Source organism: Pseudopodoces humilis, chromosome 5 (genome assembly GCF_049639895.1).
Source record: "Pseudopodoces humilis isolate 2021_Gansu_Grassland_sample_001 chromosome 5, ASM4963989v1, whole genome shotgun sequence".
Lineage (NCBI taxonomy): Eukaryota > Metazoa > Chordata > Aves > Passeriformes > Paridae > Pseudopodoces > Pseudopodoces humilis.
Genome location: NC_142204.1, coordinates 66,685,771 through 66,705,688, shown reverse-complemented (window position 1 = coordinate 66,705,688; position 19,918 = coordinate 66,685,771). Strand labels below are relative to the sequence as shown.

Genomic DNA, 19,918 nt, shown 5'->3' with positions numbered 1-19,918 from the left:
GCCACATGGAAATTTCTTAAGTAATTTGACTGTATCTGCATCTCAGACTGCATCTGAGCCCTCAGACCCAAAGATGACCTAGGTCTTTTTTTGCAAACAAATATTATGGAGTAGTTTGGGAAAAACTGGACACTTTTATACCTCTTACCTACAAATATTTATTATCTGTGCCATACAGCACAGCATAGAGAGATGGGCTACTCCTAACTCAGCCCAGCCGTTCAGACCACTCACCAGGAGAACCAGCACAGATCTCCTTCCTACACAGAGCCCACATATCTGATTTCTGTGTGTCACCTGTAACATGCAGAATGGACTAAAGGATTCATTACATGAGAAACTGTGGTGAAAAAAATATCTGAATAAAATAGGTGAGCCCAAACAATTGCTTTATTCCTTGTATTCCCACAAGGCTATGCACAACAGGAGTTTTGTGCAAACACTTTAATCTTCCATAGACAAACACCATTTTTTCTTTCATGTAAATAAATCATCTCATATTTTTTATTTTTGACAAAGCCTCTTTGGTTATTTATCTCCTTTCCATATCTACAAGGACTCTAATTTTTCTTTGGCTTTTAAAAAGCAAAGTGTTTCATTCCTCAGAATCAGATATATGACTTCTGCTTCCAGTCAACCCACTTCTATTTTAGAACTGCAAGCAAGGACTATTCTTACATTTGGATTTCTTCAAAGAATTGTGAGATACATAAATCTTACTGGCAGTGAAGCACACACTGAAAAGATAAACTGCTCCCCCAAAATTTGGGTATTTGTGGCTAAAATAAGACCTGTTCCCAAAAATTAATTCTGGGTACTAAAACCAGACCTGGTATTACTGAGGGAACAGCTATCAGGAGTGTAAAAAAATAGCAAATTTATTTAAACTCCTCTGACAAGTAAAACTCAATTTTCTTTGCTGCACATGCAGTAAGGTCTTGCTGTCTGCAAGAACTTAGCTCAGAGCTCAAATAAAAACCCATGATGGGCTGCTAGTAATTCTGTTCCTCAGTCTCTCAGAAGGTTCCTTTATTGCCCCTGTAACTCCCATGCACTCCTGTCTAACATCCAGCCACAGATGCAGTGATGGGAGATGACAGCAATTCCAAGATCACACTCCCTCACACAGAGAAGGTCTCACTGTAACATCAAGGAGACAGACTCTGTTCATTAGCAGTGTGAGCAAAAAGCACATGGACTATGGACTCAGCATGTACAAATCTGCTATCAGACCTGTTCCTCGCCATGTACGTGGTCCCAAATGTTTGCTGACTTCATTTTTTGGGAGATTTGCACCCTGTTTAAATGCTGAACCTGTAAAAGGACTCCTCCCTACCAGTGTCCACCATCCACCATCTGGTGGGCACCTTACTTTTCTCCTTCATCCTAGGAAATCCCTGGCTGTGGCACTTGGAGGGCAACTGGGGACACCAGCCCGTGGAAAGGCAGGATTTCATCAAACAACAGAGTTCACAACTCCTAGGAGATGGCAAAGCAACATTTTCAAATCAAAAGAGCTTATTTTTGAGCCATGGGTTGTTTTAATGAAAGATTGCTATTTTCCACATTGGAAACTGACATTTTAGCTACAATGGCTACAATTCTTCACATTGTAAACAACGGAACCAAAACGTTGTGGTTGGTTTTATTACTTAAGAACAGGCAGTTGAGGTACTCCTGGGCCCACATCCTGCTAAGCACAGTCACAAAGCACCGGGCTCTGCAGGGTGAATGACCCCAGCTAAACCCATCCCTGGGACCTGGCGTTTAAAGGATTCCAGGGCCAGATACTACATCCAGCCACATCGTTTGACAGCCATTAATGGACTATATCCCCACAGCACGGCAAACCCCTTCCTAATTGATTTGATCCTGTGGCAAAAATCACTAAAACGTCCTGTGCAATAATGTTCCCTTTTGTTCACCTCACACCTACCTCTCGATCCTGTCTTTTAGGCCTCATGCCAGGAGAAGCCATTCCTCCCCCTTGCACTGGGCAGTGGCGAGGCCACCCCTCGAGTGCTGTGCTCAGTTCTGGGTCCCTCAGTTCAAGGAGGACACTGAGGTGCTGCAGGGGATTCAGAGAAGGGCAGCGGAGCTGGGGAACGGTTTGGAGCATCAGTCCTGTGAGGAGCAGCTGAGGGAGCTGGGTTTGTTTATCCTGGAGAAAAGGAGACTCAAGGGTGACCTTATCGCTCCCTACAAGTCCCTGACAGGAGGGTGTAGCCAGGTGGGGGTCGGGCTCTGCCCCCAGGAAATCAGCGACAGGATGAGAGGACATGGCCTCAAGTTGTTCTAGGGAAGGTTTAGCCTGGACATTGGGAGGAATTTCTTCACGTAAAGGGTGATTCGACGTTGGAACGGGCTGCCCATGGAGGTGGTGGAGTCACTGTCCCTGGAAGTGACTGTAAAGGAAAGTCTCGAAGTGCCGTTGCCTGGTTGACAAGGTGATGCTCCATCATAAACTGGACTCAAAGATCTCAGAGTTCTTTTCCAACCTCATCGACCTGCTGGATTTTTCCCCCTGAGGGGCAGAGCTCCCCTCACGATCTTGCTGCTCCATGGGGGACTTGGCTCCCACTGGATTTCAGGGTGGGAGCAGAGAGAGCGAGAAGGAAGCGCAGGCTGCGTGTCCGGGAGGAGGGAGGCGCGGAGCTGGGAAGTCCCCGCGGAGGAGGAGGAGGCGGGGGAGGGCGGGCAGTCCGTCCGTCCGTCAGCTGAGCGGGGCCGCTGCCGCCATGGGCGAGCCGTGAGGGGTGAGCCGCGACGGGGTCCCTGAGGCCAGCCCAGAGCGGGGGGCGGCGGTCGCCATGGCCGGGCTCGCCCGGTGACTCGGCGGATCCGGGGTGGGCCTGCGGGAAGGAAGGGCAAGGCGGGGAAATGCCGTTTTGCGGCTCCCGGGGGCTAGTCTGGCCCAAGGACGGAGCGGCCGTGCCCGGGCAGCGGCCGGTGCAGGCGCCGCAACCTCCCCGGTGCCGCGGTGGGGTATGCAGGAGAACGGGAAAAGGGGACATGAAAGCGAAAATGAAAGTTAAAAATAAGCGGAAACGGGCTCTCAGCGTGAAAGGCGGCGCCGGGGCGCCGACAGGGCCGGGCGGGCGGCGGGGCCCGAGTGCTGTCAGGGCTGGGAAGGGAGGGGGCGAGGCGGGAGTCTCGTTTCATTCCCAGGGAAGTGGGCTCCTGAGGACGAGTTGGTTAGCCCGAAAGACGTCTTGGGGGCCATGTGTTTTAGGCCCATGGGGGATTAACGTAGACTCATGGATATTCTGGTGTAGCGGGGTTAGAGGGATTGAAGGTGCCTCTGTGCTGTGACAGGGCATGGTGGGTTGCATGTGTTAATAAAATGAATGTGTGATTATGCTTTCTTCATAATTTGGCACGAAATTCAAAGTGTTCACCTGGCAAACCTTGTAACAGCTGCTTCAGAGATGTCCAGCAAGTTGAAGGGCCGTCCTGCTGAAAATGGAGAGCATTCCAAGAGTAAAATAGAAAATGGAATGGACAGCATGGCTGCCCCAGCACTTAGCACCTACACCCCGGAAGAGATGGTGCAGCAGATGAAAGAACTAATCACTGAGAACAATGAGTTAAAAGGTGAATGTGCACGTGAGCTGGTCTTTAAATTCAAGAACCCCGAGTCCGTTCTGAAGGGTTTGTTTTGTCCCATGAGTATGAATTCTGTGCTTGTTTGCCCTCGCTGGGTAGCATTCGCTGTATGAACAACTCTGCAAGTGACAATGCCAGTTTGATAAGACACATCAATAGGATGGTAGCACACATCAAATTGAATTGGTGTGGTAGATTAGGGGGAGAGCAGCCCAATGTAAAGGTAACTTACTTGCTCTAGAGTTTCATGCATAAGCACTATAGCACTGTGTATTTTAGAAGGTGACATGAAAAATCTCTTTCTGTGATGTGCGGTTTGCTCATCAACCTCTAAAAGATTTTTCTTTTTAGTTTTTATTGTAAAACTGTTGGCTCCATTACAAACATTTTGCCAAACCTGCATTAGGAGGGGTGGGTACTGAACCTTCTGTACTTCAGAAAGGAGTGGTGGCTATGGCAGGGTATATCTGGGAGAAACCAATAGCCTTCCCTGATGATTTGAGTCCTTTGTGTGAGATAGATTTACTTCTGGATCTGGAATTTAGGTGATTCTTTTCTTTAAACAGTTACAGCAAAACTGAGGGGATCTTTAGAGTTCTCTGTGTAGAAGACAGAGGTATCTCACTGTTTATATGACAGCAGAACATGAAGTCACATATCTCCTGGATTGTGATTTTGCACTGGTGTTTAAATGCTTCCTGAATCACTTTCGGACATGGTCCAAGTTCTCTGTCTCATGGGAATCTAGCAGGAAAGTTGTTTGTAAAAGTATATCTGGTATTTTGCTAAAAGGTCTTATATAAGATAATATTCTGGGACATATTTACAGCTGCTGTAACCCATAACTTGCAGAATCATTCTCCAGACTATTTTTTTTTTTATTTTTCAAAACCTGAAGGATTTATGACATATGACATATGGATGTAATGGAAGTTACTGGAAAGCACAAGTATAAAGGATTTTTAAGCAGCCGACTTTGAGTTGGTTGTTTTTAAAAAAGCATGTCTAAAATAATTTCACTGACTCTTCCTAAGAGTCTTGTAAGCATTTTGCAATAGTAACACTGGTATTGTTACATACTGATTTAGTTACTTACAGGGAACTGACTTGGCTGTAAGTTGTTCGGTATATTTTTCAATGCTTGCAATTGCATCTTAACCAAATGTTGGGGGACAGCATTGTTGGACTTATTTGATACATTTGATTTGATAGCATTTGTTTCCATGCAGTTATTTACCAGTCTAGGATGTTTTCCCTGCCAGGTCTGTCATTTCAGAAGCTCTGTTCAGCAGTTTCATGTAGGCTGATCATGTAAATACCACACACAGCAAAATACCAGGTATCTCTTGTGAACAATCCTTCTGGCTTCTTGGTTTAGAAAAAAGTCAAGAAGTCCATGAGTGTGGGCATGTGATCTCAGCAGTGGATTCAGTTATTTATTGTAGTGCTAACGGACTAGGATAAGTTTAGTTTTGGCTTGGTATTTAAGGTACGCCAGACAGAGGCTCACATTTCATACCCAATTATTGCCAACCCATTTGATGCTGAAGAATGCTGAGCTCAGTGTAGTGGAAATCTGCTGTTTCATGGACAGAGTATTAGTGTGATTCACTGTCTTCTCTCTGGCTACCATTCAGAAGCCATGAAGTTGCACAACCAAGCTATGAAGGACCGTTATGAGGAGCTTTCCACCTGGAGAGAGAAGCAGAAAGAAGAACGAGAATTTTATGAGTTAAAGTTTAAGGAGGCAAAGCAGTGCTTGCAGGCCAAGTGCATTGAAAATGAACAGCTACAGCAGCAACTTCAGAGCTTAAAGGAAAGAGAAGAAGGAACTGAAATGGTAAATAAGGAATTGGTTAGATTGACATGCTTTTGAATTAATTGAAAGTCTGGAGCATTCCCTTCTATGATTCTAGGGTTCATTGCACTGGGATGGTTCGGAGATTTGTTAACATCTCCATTTTTATCCTTAGCTCTAAGAAATTGTCTTGACCTGACTTACTTTATAAAGTGAGGCCTTTCAGAGTGTAGTAACAGAAAATTATGGCACACTTGAGATAATTTACTGGTTTTTTTTCAGCATTTAATAAACAACAATAGTTAAACTTTTTTACATAATAAATAAGAACTAGCATTTCTTATTAATTCTTCATTTATTCTTGGATATCTCTTTATTCTTCCCTTTATTTGTTAGATTATCTGTTCCTCATGTTCATTTAATTGCTTTTTGTATTATGTTTCCAGGGAGAAGTTGACATGTAAACAAGGAAAAAAAATTACGTGTCATCTATTTTTATTATATCAGTCTTCTTTTATGAAAGCTCTTTTACTGAGGTCAGATTAGACTTGTGCTTCTGCTGTTCCATTTGAGTCTGAGCTTTCTCTCTCTGTCCTGCCTTTGTCTCGGTTACACATCATTTCTAATGTTGCAGGTGGTTGCACAGTAGCCAGGCAACATTTTGCAGGTGGTACTGAAGGCGTCTGTGGGCAAAGCTGATCAAAACAAAACCTGCTTTGTGTCCCAAATGGTCATATGAAAAGTTACTTAAGAAGTTCCATGCAAAGCCAAACTGATGCATTCTGGTGACTGGTACCTCCAGGACCCATGTGAATTCTCGGATGAGTGTATTACCTTTTTCTCAACAGAATCACTAGTAGACTCTCCTCTCCTCTCCTCTCCTGACTGTTTTCAGGAACTCTGTAAAAACTATTTCAGCATGTAAATCAAAATCAGCCACTAAGCTCAGAACATGCAAGGGGGAGAAAAGCCATGTTTAAATAGTGTAAGTATTACTTACACGGTCTTTTCAGGCTGAAAGTTGTGTTTCAGGATTGTCAAGTAAATTCAGGATTTCATAAATCATTCAGAATTTCATAAATCTGGAATATTTTTAAAGGAAGGTAGAGGATTTATAATCCTTCTATCTGCTGTAGAACTTCTTGTACTTTGAATGCCTAAAGCATGCTGTTGCCAGAGTTTTCCAGCCTGCTTGAGAAATCTAAAATCTCTCCCCTTCCCTGGAATTGACTCTAAATGCATCATCTTACAGTATAAGAAAAAAAAAAAAAAAAAAAAAAGAATAGGCAGCAGCAGGTCAGGGCCAGAGTGGTATTGTGGGATGAGAGACACTGTCAATGTAGAGATAATTTGGAGATTTGGTATAATCATAACTTAGAATGTAATTCAGACTCCAGGAATTGTTCAGAATTTGCATTGATGGTATGAGATGTAATGAAGGTATTATCAGGAGGTGGAAGCTCAGATGACAAAATGAAGAAGAAACAGGGAAAGTTTCATAATGGGGAGTAGCATTTAAAGGAGAGGGAAAAATTAGTCTTACTGGTCATGTAGAGGTTCAAGAGAGGGTTTTGGGTAACCTAGAGAAAGGGAAGAGGCAGAAGGTAAAGGAGATAGTCAGGATTGGAAGGAGATAAGTTTGGGGAAAATCTCTGATGAACAGAGACTTCATGGAAGGGATCTAGGACTTTGTGTAAAGGTCAAGGAATTGTGAAGATTTGCAGATGGAAATGGAGTACAAAGAAGCTAGATGGTGGGGAAAGGCAAAAAATGGGGTAAGTTGGAAAGGTCATTGCCCACAGGTTTATTCCTCCTGAATCTTAGTTAGATTTAGTAAAAGAGGAATAGGGATATGGGTGAAAAAATGCAATAGTTATGGAGGTTGGCTGATCCCCTGTGTGGCAGCAAAAAGCATAGGTTCAGGCAAAGATTTACATCCTAATTATCTGTTCATTCAGAGAACCAGTTCCATATTTTCCAGCAGTGGGATGCCCAGTGTTTGATTAACTTGGTTTCACAGTTTAAACTTCTTGCTGTTGAGTGAACCAAAACCGTTTAGGGGTCTGTCCTGTGGGGTTTTCAGGCAAGTCTGAACAGGAAAGAAGGGATGTAGGACGCTGTTATGTTCAGGCTGTGTGCTCCTTGGCTGGCGTTCCCTTTGGGTTGGCTAATGCAGAGTACATTTATCCCAGGAGGGCTGCACGGCTCCCGAGAAGGAAGTGAGGCAGCTGAAGTCCCAGGTGCAGCGGCTCCAGGCTGAGAAGGTAGATCTGCTTGCCATCATTTCAGAGCTCCAGGTCAAGCTGAACATCTCAGCAGAGGATTCCTTTGTGGAGATTGGGATGATTGTAAGTAAAGGGAATAACAGGAACACAATAACCTGCAGCCAGGTGCCAGTATAAATAATTCTGTAATTCATTGGTCTCTTATGTTACCTGTCGTAGAGCACTTGTGGATTACAAGGTAGTGTAAAGGTAATGGTAAAGGACTTGGAATTAATTTCTGTCCTTCCACTTTAAAGCTCTAAGTAAATTAATTTCATAGATAGGCCCTATTGCACTAGTTAAAAATGCTAAGTCTTGTCTTAGCTGGAATTTCTGGGAACATCAGTACTATGTTTTGTTAAGGGGCAACACCTGTGCATAGACAGGGCATTTTCTTTTGAGAATGCGGCTTACTTCCTACTGACAGGTAAGTAGAGATGCAGACAAACAAAACTTAAGTGCAAAACTTCAGAGATTATTCCCTAGAGGCATAAAAATCTACTTTCTTTAGTCTTCTTGTATCTGGAAAATCTTCACAGGCAAACTGAAATGTGAAAATGCAGCTTCTGCTATCTTTCTATTCCCCATATCCTCTCTCTGAAAAGGAGATGTGCAACAAGAAATTTAAAAAATGTAATTAAAATTTGTTTGGAGTTGTCAGAGAAAACTCAGGGGTGCATTCTCCTTTTAATTTGATAGAAGGAGTCTCCTTTGGGCTACAAAGATCAAGGAGTGGGGTTTGTAGTGGGAAAGAAGACTGCTTTTAGGAGGCTGGAGAGTAGTTTCTAGGCTTATGTTGAATGTCACCTACAGTGCCATTGACTTGCTCAGTGGTGCTTAGTCATCTTCACAGGGGAGAGTGGCTGTGGAAGTTGCTGATTAATGGAGAAGGGCAAATCTCATTGTTGTCTCAATTCTCTAATCAAGCTGTAAGAGATACAGGGAAAGGCATGTGAAATATTTAAATTAAGAATTTCCAAACATGAGGATGATCTGTAGGAGTTTTTTTTATTTATCTGTATTGCCATGATAGCAATTCTCCCTGTTTTTCTTCTTTTCCTAACTCAAATAAATAAAACCCTGTCCTGCTTATTCCACATACTGAGCTAATAGTGTTTTTTTTTCTCTCCTAGGAAGGAGAAATAAATAGAACTGCAAAGGAACATCAAGAGAATAGTGGTGAAATGCCCAGTAATGTTGCTGTCTACATGTACGTAGGTTCTTGTGCGATATGTGTGATTCAAACTTCTGCTTTGGGTTTCATTTTCAGTGTAAGGGAACTTCTTTCTATGAGGAATGCACTAGAAGATCCTCTTTTTCTTTGGCTTTGCACTCCTCCACTGCAGTAGCTCTACCTTCCTAGCATGCAGTAAGACCCCCAGCTCTCTGCCAGTTTTCCTTCCAATTTTTACTAGCTGACAAGAGGGAGTGCATCTTCTGACCAGCTGGTCAGGCATTTATGGACATTCTGACTTGCCAACTCTTCAGGCTTTTAAGGGAGGCCAAACAGAAAAGAAAAAGATAGAGGCTGCAGGGACTTTTTCCCTCCTAACCATTGGAAACCATCTAATAGAGTATCTGTCGTCTACCTGATTATACTGATGTTAGTAAGAGTCAGAGATCTTGTAGTCTTTCAGATCTGACCCCGTTTGTGTGTAGTTGGTATGAAGTGTATCCATGATGGGGTAGATACAGTGCAATATAGTCCTTGCTTTTCAGGTTACTGGGTTTAAGATACCAGCATTCTGTTCAGGTTACTTCTCAAAATTTGATCTTTACATCAGCTCCAGGACACAAGGGACTTTCTTGCCCCTGGCTGAACCTTTACACCTTGTGAACATAGACATCTGATACTGTTCAACTTTCCATTTTGGATACTGCCCAATTTAGCAGCTATATGGTTTTGGCTGAACTCTTGCTTACTTTGTGCCTTTGCTTTTGAAAAGGAAGGATACAAAAAATGCTAAGGACATAGCAGGCCAGAAAGCTGTGCTCCGTATTGTCACTTCCTATGTCACTGCAAAGGAGAAGAGTGCTTCAGTGTAGTATCACAGAAGCTTGTCCCTCAGCATGCAGATAAGAAGATGAAGGACGAAAAAAAAAAGGGTATTACAATTGTGGACAAAACTGAGAGTTGCTGATCACAGACCGAGCCGCGAGTATTAAGCTTGTTGTTAGTTGTGGCTTGTGAGAACACTGATTATGAGAAGACGTTCCCTGTGGAACTTGCTTACCTTTGGAGGAGAAACTGGGCCATATCTACAAGAATAGATACCTCTTTAAATATTTCCAGTGTCACCACGTGTCTTTGTCCAGCCCTGAAACTTTAGATGGGTGCTGTTAACAGGTTCAAAGAAATGTGATCCACTCAGGATGGATTTATTTCTGTAAGGGTAGAACTGCACTAAAAGTCCCCTGATAAAAGTTATTTACTTAAAATATCCTGGCTGAACACTGTCTTTTGGGTATTGAATTTTGCTCACCAGAGATTTCTAGCTCTCAGAAGCACACAGAAGATTCTGCTTTCTTTTCTGAACAACAAAAGCAGAATTTTTTAACACATGCTGTTCTACAGCTGAGACTGAAATATATAGTCTAACTTGTCTGTTGTCCATACAGTTTGGGGATTTTGACTTTCTGTCTAAATGGACATAAAATACTGTAATGGAATACAGTATTTTATCACTTACCCTATTATCTGAAGCTTTGTATTTGTTCTGGTTCAATTTACAGTAGAATAATACGATTTTGAAAATAAATGTAGGATTTGAGGAGAGTGAAACATTAAAGATATTTATTTCTGAAAAATAAAGTGATTTCTGGTGACCATTTTTAGTGGGATATGCTTTCTTTTCCGTAAAGGAGTGAGGAAGAGATAGAAATGTTCTGTGCTTTATTGCAAAAAAAATGTTGTTTGTAGGAATAGATAGCAGGACTTTGCAGAAAGTGCTGTAAAAGAGGTCAGAATAAGTGAATTGGGTTTTGTATTGTGATGGCTGCTTTTACTTTCCTTGCTTAATTGCTAAACTGTTCCCTCAGCTGGAAGGGGACTGCCTGTGCCCTTCATTTGCACTCACAAGGGCTGTGGCTACTGGTCTTGGCTCTTGGGATTCGGGAATGAGCCCTTTGGTCAGAGCACTGGTTTCCAGCACTGTGTGAAATGGTGGCCTCTCAGACTGAATCCCAGCATTAGGGTTAAGGGAGTGCACTGCTGAAGGGGTAGCTGTTGTTATTTATATCTGATTTGGTTTGAAACAGGAGCAAATCTGCAGATGAATCTAAGAATTTGGAGTCTGAGGAGCTAACTGTGAGCCAGCTGCTCTGCTGCCTTAGAAATGAAACTCAGAAGAGGGAAGAACTTGAGAAGGAGCTGCAGGATCACAAAGAGAGGTATGAAGTAGGTGCACTGTAACATTTGGAGCTGTTTTCTTTCAGGGCTGTTGCAGTTATCAAATCTCAAAATGATCAGCAACAAGCTGAAATACCAGTGTGATTTGAATGGGGAATTTCCTGAGCACTGAGTTGTAATAACATTTGTGGTTGTCTATATGGGGATAAACCACAGTTCTCTTCTATGGGCAAAAGAGATTTTGATTTCCTGAAGTGCCACAGATCAAAGCAAGTTACCCATTTCCTCTAGTGTTTGAACTATCCCTGCGTTATTCAGAAAGACAGGATGACTAGTTGAGGCTGTTCTCTCCATTCACTCCTCCACAGTTACTTGGTTTTGTATGAATCATCTCTGTGTGCGGCCTTAACCAAATCACTATGTCTAAAGCAGGATTATAGTCCTCTTCATGATATTGGCAGGCTACATTTAGCAGTGTGTGAGCTTGCAAAAGCTCCTTAGAAATGTCTAAAATAAGTTTAATTCCAAACTTTTCTAAGAGAGAGAGTTTTCACATTGAGACTTGTATGAGGGTCTGTCTCAGCTCAGTTCTGTGGGTGTAAATCAGCACAACTGTTCAGAAGTGGCAAATTCCTCAAGCAGTTCCAGCTCCCCATTTCACAGAGACAGAGTAAGACTTGCTGGGCGTTATCTACTATGAAAGGTTGGTGTCACAGTAATTGCTTCTATGTGGTCTTCCTAGAAGAGGTAATGAGCCATAACCAAACAATTCTTAGAAACCTCAGCCACTGAAAATACCACAGGAAAACAGAGGCAATACTAATCACTGGATTCAGTGAACAGAATGACCTATTTCCAAAGAGCTGGCAGTTTTTGACTGTACCAAAGATCGGTCCCTTTGGACTGACTGTCATGACCTTCACCACACCTGCAGACTTACACATCCATTTTAATTAAATGTGCACAGTGTCCTGTGTTCTTCAGGAGCCTCCATCAGTGTGCATGTCTGTGCTTTTCATTCTGCCTTGTGTTTTTTTTTGTAGCTGTGATGTTACAAAGAGAGTACATAAGCCAAATCCATCATTATTGGCTCCTTCTCTTTTCCAGACTGTCAGAGCTGGAGAAGGACACCAGAAACTGCCTGGAGAGTGGAACACAAACTGAACAGGAAGAAGAGAGTTCAGAAGCTGTAAGTACCTGTCCTCAGGCAAGATAAAACACCATACAGCTGACTTGTTGAGGTCACTAACCTCAGCGTCTAGATTTCCACTTGCACTCAGGGAGCAAGGGGTAATTGTCCTGCATGGGTAATGGAAGTGAACTTTGATGTAGCTTAGATGTGGTTCCAAATTACACAAGCCACTGCAGAGGGGTAGGATTGGGGACCAAGTATTTGGGAGGCTTGGCATAACCGCAGTTATACCACATTGCCCTGTCCATGCCCAGTAAACAGAGAGAAATACAGTAATTTCTAGCTCCAGAAATCATCTAGACTGCATGAATTTCCTCACTGCTGCCTAGGGCAGCTTTTGGATCAGAATCCAGTGACAGCATACTGTAAAACAGACTTTAAATGTGGAGCTCATATGGCACCTGCTTTAGGGTTGTTCATGTTTTTAGAGGGATTACAATGGTGAGGCATAACTATCTTGGATTGAGACACAGTTCCAGGCAAAAACTTAGTCCTGATGTTTTCAATTAAGATTTCAAAGAATGCTGGGGCTGGGATTCAGCTCCAGTCAGATGCTTAAACTTCTGTGCCTGCAGCTGTAAGCTTCTGTGTGAGTTGAGAGTGCAATCCCATAGCCTTAGAGGTCCATTCTGGTTCAGTGAAACTGCATAATACAGGCAACTAAGAGTATTTGTATGTGAGTTGTGTGAGTTCCTGCAGTGCTGCATGGGACTTGGAAATATGCTCTGGGACCTGCTGCAGACCTGTGCCCTTCTGAAGGTCAACACAAGACTTTTAGGTCAGGGTTGGGTTGATTTAACAAGACCAGTCTGCAGTGAGGCCAAGAGATGCCCTTCCAAGGGAAAACAGATGATGTCTCGGTTAATTAATGTGCTCTTATCTCCACTTTGCCTGAGTACAGCCTGGGCCCGACACTCCTCATTGAAGCGGATACTGAGGTCAGCACTTGTGCTTGTGCTGGCAGCCGTTTCCATGTACACTGTTTTGTTTCTTCAGAGGCTCTTGTCAGCAGAGTTCATGTTACCTGACTCTGTGGTAAAATGTAGATCGTTAGTGGAACAGTGGGGGGTATAGTGTGGAATAATTGTAAAGCCTTGTAGATGAGGCCTTATTACTGAGTATAGACTGTAACCGTGCAAACTAACTTAGGCTGTTTTCTCTAGAGTGAAATTTCCTTCTTATCTTTCTTAGCCTTTAACTTTACTATCTTGAATTGTCCATATGTAATTTTCATTATTTTTTCTCTAAAAGGTTGGCAGTGAAGTAGAAACCCTGAATCTGCAAGTTTGTGCTCTGTTTAAAGAGCTTCAGGAAGCCCATGAAAAGTTAAAAGAAGCAGAATTGATTCAGAAGAAACTTCAAGAAAAGTAAGGCTCAGAAAAGAAAAAGTTCTGTCATGGCACCCAGTACATACTTGTACGACAACTCCCATCTTGGGAAACTCACCAGCTCTACAAATATCAAATAACTGTTTCATATAAGTGCTGTTAAGAAATGCTCTTTCTTTGTAAGTGGTGAAGTGCAGAAATACAGCAATTGTCAGAAAATCTGAGCTACCAACCTAGCTCTACAGATAGAACCTCAGTGCCTTGAATTTTAAGATTTGGGTTTTAACCTTTCATGATGTAAAGAAAAATAATTTCTGTTTTCTCCTTCACATAATCAATCCCTATTCTGGCTTTAGGGGAAAAAGTCGAGGGACTTGGTTATAGCCTTTTCACATTAGCTGTCTGGGCTTTTGAAGAAAATTGTCTAAGTTATAAAAGTGGTTACAAGACCCTCATTTTTTTGCTTAGCTTCCTATCAAATTCCAGTTCTTTGAGATCCATAATAGTAAGAAAGTTTTCTGATGGTTGTGTATAGACTGATTTTTGTCTTTCCATGTTCTTCATCAAAATAAGCTTTTAAAGTGAACCATACAAATATTCTTTTAGCTATATGCTTTGTGGGAAAAATCCATCAGGAGAGGGTGAACAGAAGAGATCAACCTTTTTTCTTTTCTATCAGATGCCAGATACTGGAAAGAAAAAGCTTGGCTGCTGCATCGGAATTGGAGGAGAAGCAGCAGCTAATATACACCATCAAGAAGCTGGAACTTCAGGTGGAAAGCATGCAGGCAGAGGTCAAGCTGGAACAAGCCAAAACACATGAAGAAAAGTGAGTACGACTTGGTTTTATATTCCAGGAAGGTATTGTCAGTGAAGAAGCGAAGTCCAAGGGAACCTGGCCTTTTGTGTCCTGCACCCTTTGAAACTATGCTATCTTTGTACATTATGAAGTAGAAGTCTGTATTCTTTTATCTACTGAACCCTTCACTTAGGAATACTCGAGCTATCAACTCTGACTAGTATCTTCCTCCAATCATGAAGTCAAAGGTGGAATAGAGCTGGGTGTATCATACAAGTGGAGGAAGCAGAGAAGTGACAGCAGCTGTGCCATGGACTAGCTGGGGTAAATGCAGAACATCCTGGAGGGCAGGGACAAGTCAGGTGGTGACAGTGCTCGGAAAGTGACTTTAATGAAGAGGTCTGCAATCCCTACAATATGTTTGCACTAGGAGAGTCAAGTGTGTGGTGAGGCTGAAGTAAAGTGAAGCTGTTTGCTTTGGCTCCCCACTCCCTTTCATGTGCATTCCATGTAAGGAGTGTGAAAATGTCAGTCCAAGCTGTTCAGAGAGGCTGAACTTCCTGAAGGAGACATCTTCAGCTGCTGCAGAAGCTGCTTGTTATCTTTGGAGTCTGTGTCTGGTTATTCTGATGAATTCTCCTTCTCTTGAAGTCTGAGTCAAGACTTGGATGTCTTCCTAAGAGGGGTGTTATATTTTGAACAGAATTTGTGAGCTTCATATAAAAATACTGAGTGATGGATTCCTCACTATGAAATGCACATGATCAGTAAGGACACTGGTTTGTACTCAATCCATGGATAGAGCAACACACAACTCATTGGAAGAGAGATGTTGAGACACGGAGCATGACTTTTTCTCACCAGAAATGCAGACTCATTTGCAAGGAGCTGGTAGTGGCTTAAGTTCTAACATAATTTAGATGTCAAAGAATTGTTTAAAACCTTCATCTCTTTTCTTGTCATAAACAGGGCAAGATACAATAACCTTCAGGATTCATATAGCAAACTCCTTCCAGAACTCACTGAGGCCATGAAAAAAATTGATGAAATGAAACTCAAAGAGGTAAACTCATCACAAGAAGAAATCATAATTAATTAGGGGTGAGGGGAAAGTGATGGAAGAATATCTTTAGAATCAAATTTGGGCAGGAAACAACTGTCATCCCTTCTATATAATTACATGCAACATAGCAGCACTGCTCTGATAAACACAGATCCTGTGCTGTCAGTTACAGAAAACTTTATCCACACATCAGTACTTCCATGGTGTTTTCTGGGTAAGGTCTAATCTGCAGTGCATTGCAACATAGAATCCAGTCCTTAGACAGAAGTGATAGATACATCAGTGTTCCTGCAGCATCATTTATAAAAATGTGGGAAGGTAAGTCTCTAAACATTTTTTAAATGTATTCTTAAATAGAATGCCTGCCACAGTGAGGTCTTGTTAGGAACTGAACCACCATGGAAGTGCCATATTGTTCTGTGTAATTTCAGAAACTAGGAAAAGGTCTTTTACAGTGTCCACTAGGGGGTTGTCTTTCAACTTGATACAATGTAGTTCAAAAGCGCAAAACTAATCTTCAAGGTAAAATGTCAGTCACCACTGCTGGCTTAGTTCAAGTTTCTTCGGTGTCCTTTTCCAAGGACAGGAGGAGTAAGAAGCAAACGTTAACTTTGAGGAGGGACAAATTTGGAGTTCATCTCATAATCACAGTTCTTCTTTGCAGCTGGACAGAGTAGATAAAGCTGTGGTGGAACAACTGACAGCGAAGGTGGAGTTGGCAGAACAAGCCCTTGCTGCAAAGCAACTCCAGATAGATGAAATGAAGCAGATAATTGCTAAGCAAGAGGAGGACCTTGAAACTATGTCTGTGCTCCGTGCTCAGGTATCAGCTCTTCACAAGCTGTCTACTTCCCCCACTCAATATTCAGAAACCAGGAGAAATTTAATGGCTCACTCTGAAATGCTGAATACGTTTTCTCAGCTTCAAAGCTTAAGTCCCCTTACTTGGCTTGCCCTGCAGAGCCTTTACCCACTATATTCTAGGGCTCTGTAGGAGGAACTGTGTATGCTGGAGTCTGGCTCGACAAACAGAAGTTGGGAGTAGATGTGTATTTAGAACCACTGGCTTAAGAATCACTGCATATGTTACAGGAATGATTTTACTCAAACCAGCATGTGTTAAGTGACTAAAAAGGGTTTGCCTCACATTTAAGAACCAGCATCTTGGCCTGGTTCCACTATCTGAACCACAGATTTGTCAGTGTAATCAGTCAAGTCACCTCATCACTGCTCATCTGTACCTCATTTCTGCACAGCAGAGGCAATACCTGTGTCCCGAGTAAGACACTTTGAGTATCTTTTACAGAGTCCAGAAACTGTTAGGTCTCCTTCACCTTGTGAGAAGTGCAGGTGTTGGCTTTGCAGTGTGTGGTGTTTTGAGTAGTTGCAGATTATGATACAGATTTGTGATTTTGACATATACAAATATGGTTCAGTCAAAGTTACAAATTTTCAGCCTGATCTCATTTCTCTGATCAGATGGAGGTTTATTGTTCTGATTTCCATGCTGAGAGGGCAGCAAGAGAGAAGATCCATGAGGAGAAGGAGCAGTTGGCTGTCCAGCTGGCATACCTACTAAAAGAGCAACAAAACCTTGAAGATCTTGGCCGGTGAGAACAGACTTCAGCTGAACTGCCTTTGCACAGTCCTGTTACTCTGTGTACTGATGTTGACCAACATTGTCTTGTGAGCGTCTCAGTAGAAAGGCAAATAACTTTGCAGACATTTCTTGCTTAATTTGAATTTAAAAAAAAAAAAAAGTGAATTGGCTTACTTCTCAATTTTCTGGTAGTATCTCTGTAAAGTGTGTTAGTTCTTAGTTGGGTGCCTTATTAAGTTTTCATTTTGGGTGATTCATGCTTGGTAGATTCTCTCTGTTGATCCATGTGAGTTTCTTTGGGTTCTGGCCTCAATTTTAGCTGTGAATCTGCAGCAAATCTTGCTCTGTGTGTGTGCCAGGAATATCTACTGCTCCTCCAGTAGGCAGTGGTGAGTACACAGTTCTGGGTACAGTGGTAATTGAATCAAGTTACATTTCACATTAACTGTACACTGAGTCCTTTTTATGGTACAACTTGTTTTCTACTTAAAGCAAATTTGCAATTTTTTCTGAACAGCTGAGAGTCCTTGGAGCTTTCCAGAGAAACGTGCCCTAGATCACTAGGTGTGTAGCTGCCCAAATCCTGCTTCTGGTGTCATTTGCATGACACTGATTTCAGCAGACCTCTGGCATGATCTCACAAAGCAGTGGCATTTCTAGTCCTGTTTCTGAGCAGCAGTTGTGAACTAAATGCATGACCAGTTGACAGGAGTCTGTCTTCAAAGCCCTTGACTTCTTATCCACAGAACCTCTCTGGCAGAGATGCAGAGTCGCCACGGAGCCAGGATGCCAGATCGGGAGCACTCACCTCATCTTGTCCAAAGAGGTACTGCAAGCACCTTCCTAGCCCTCAGGGTTGGGGTCAGGTTCAGGCTCCCCACTCCCTTAAACTGGCTTTCCTTGGCTGCAGACAGCTTCCCTGTGGTTATTCTGGCAGCTGGGTAGCTGCAGAGAGCAAAATTGGGTAATACAAGAGTTAATTTTTCTTCTCTGCTTGCAGGAACTAATAGTCAAGATTGGCCAGAGCAGCGGAATATTTCAATTTATTCATGTCCTAAATGTGAAGAAATTCTACCTGATTTGGACACACTGCAGATTCACGTTATGGACTGCATTAATTGAGTGATGCCCTCCAATTCTTTGTCTTTGGGAATTTCACCTGCCAAACAGTTTGGGTTTTTTACCTTCTTGCTCAAATAGTGCTCAGCTCTTATGTCCTATGAAGGAGGTTTTCAGGGGTTTGCTTATTAATTAAATGTGAAAAGGGTAAAACTCTTCCCCTGCCCTGTAGTCACTAATCTTGTTGTAATCTGCTTTAGGGAAGGAGTTTTCATAGATTAACAACATGGATGTGCTAGAGAACACACAGTGTGTCTGCTGTTATGAAACCTTTCAGGAACATTCCCCTGAAGTGCTCTGCTCTATGGCTAATCTGCAGAATGGGGCTGAATTACTGAAGTCAGAGGAGAGATGAGATATTTGCTGATCAAATATATATATATAAATACCAAATATATGTGAGGCTGTAAATACTTCATCTCTTATATACTATATACCAGGAAAGTAATACACGAAAAAATATGTTTGAGAAGCTTTCAGCAAAATAGAATAATGCTGTATTCATCGAGCATTTGAAGTGAACCCTGCTCTTTCTCCAGATGGCCCTTTCATTGCTGCCCTTGTGACCATACTAATCTGATGTTAAATTTTTGATGGCTTATGTAACTTCTTGCTTTAGCCAGATGTGGGTAAGGTTTAAAATGGATCAGCTAGGTCTGATATATGTAGCTCCTGGTGTACTCAAGTCACTTGGTTTTCTAGAACTGTTAATTTTTATGATGTTGTTTTAATTTTTCTTTATTAAAATAAAAGCATTTGAACTTGTACAGTATTGTGGTAGAAAGCACTGAGATGGATGTAACCTAATTTAAAGAGAGTATAGTGGATTTTCTTTTATCAAAATAAATCTATTACAATTATAAATTTATCTGTGCCTGTGAATACATGGGAGACTGAAACAGGATTGCAAATTCCTATGCCGGAAAAGCTTGTCTAGAAACAGCTGTAGTAGATTAGTTCTATTTTTGTTCTCACAGGTGCTTTTATCTCAACAAAAGGGAGACAATCCCTTTTTTGCCATTGTAATTCAAGTAAATTTTTTGCTTTGTTTGTTGTCCCTGTTCTAATTATCACTTTTAGACTCTGGATTCTTATTTTCTGTTATAGCTCATCTATAGCTTCATCCATAATTTCAGGTAACACAAGAGCTGACTGTTGTGAAGAGGTATTCCTGAGCCTTGTTGTAACCTTCTTCATTAATTACAAGTAGTCCCAGCAGATGCAATCTCTTACTGGCTTTTAATTGGTTCCTTGTGACAGTAGGATTTATGGGCTTTTTTTACCCTGAATCCCATTTTATTATGGGAGCTTTGTGACAGTTACAGATTCTGCAATGATTAAAATCTGATGGAAATGCTACTAGGCCAGAAGCAGACTAACAGAATGATAATAGAGCTGATTTCATCTGAGAAGTATTAACCTTAATGAAAACAAAGAAAATCAATGTGAAAGGCCAAAGAAGGCGTAATTTATGCATTTGTCAAGTCAAAATGAATCATCCAAGGGGGTTTCAGAGAGAGGAGATGTTAGTGCAGAAATGAATGCTAGCAGGAAAATCTGGGCATTAGGTGAAATAGGTCTTCATAGAAAGATAAAAGGACGGGTCTAATAGTACAAATCAGGAGGGGTAAGGAACTCCAAAGAATAAAGCCACAATACACTGAAGCCTGTTCATGTTACAGGGAAGATTATTTTTTGTTGTCATTACTAACTGCAGTCCAGCAATGAGCTTGTACATCTGCAGAAATATTTTTTGTAGAATTATAGTTGTACCAAAGAAAAACTGACCAAATTACAAAA

At 41.9% G+C, this 19,918-nt stretch overlaps 1 protein-coding gene across 3 annotated transcripts; it reads left to right on the top strand.

The window, feature by feature from the left end:
• The first annotated feature begins 2,650 nt into the window (after window positions 1-2,650).
• OPTN (optineurin) lies at window positions 2,651-18,982 on the top strand. Of its 3 annotated transcripts, none has more exons than XM_014255225.2 (14): window positions 2,651-2,756; window positions 3,418-3,594; window positions 5,244-5,446; window positions 7,597-7,752; window positions 8,802-8,878; window positions 10,927-11,058; window positions 12,125-12,206; window positions 13,461-13,576; window positions 14,217-14,366; window positions 15,306-15,399; window positions 16,064-16,222; window positions 16,879-17,009; window positions 17,746-17,825; window positions 18,000-18,982. In XM_014255225.2, the coding sequence occupies exons 2-14, from the start codon at window positions 3,429-3,431 to the stop codon at window positions 18,119-18,121; spliced, it is 1,668 nt and encodes a 555-aa protein (XP_014110700.1). In that variant the 5' UTR covers window positions 2,651-2,756; window positions 3,418-3,428; the 3' UTR covers window positions 18,122-18,982. The 3 variants fall into 3 exon arrangements, with proteins under 3 accessions (XP_014110700.1, XP_014110701.1, XP_014110702.1); XM_014255226.2 differs by having other exon boundaries at window positions 2,678-2,756; window positions 3,392-3,594; XM_014255227.2 differs by lacking the exon at window positions 2,651-2,756 and adding an exon at window positions 2,830-2,846.
• The last annotated feature ends 936 nt before the right edge of the window (window positions 18,983-19,918 follow it).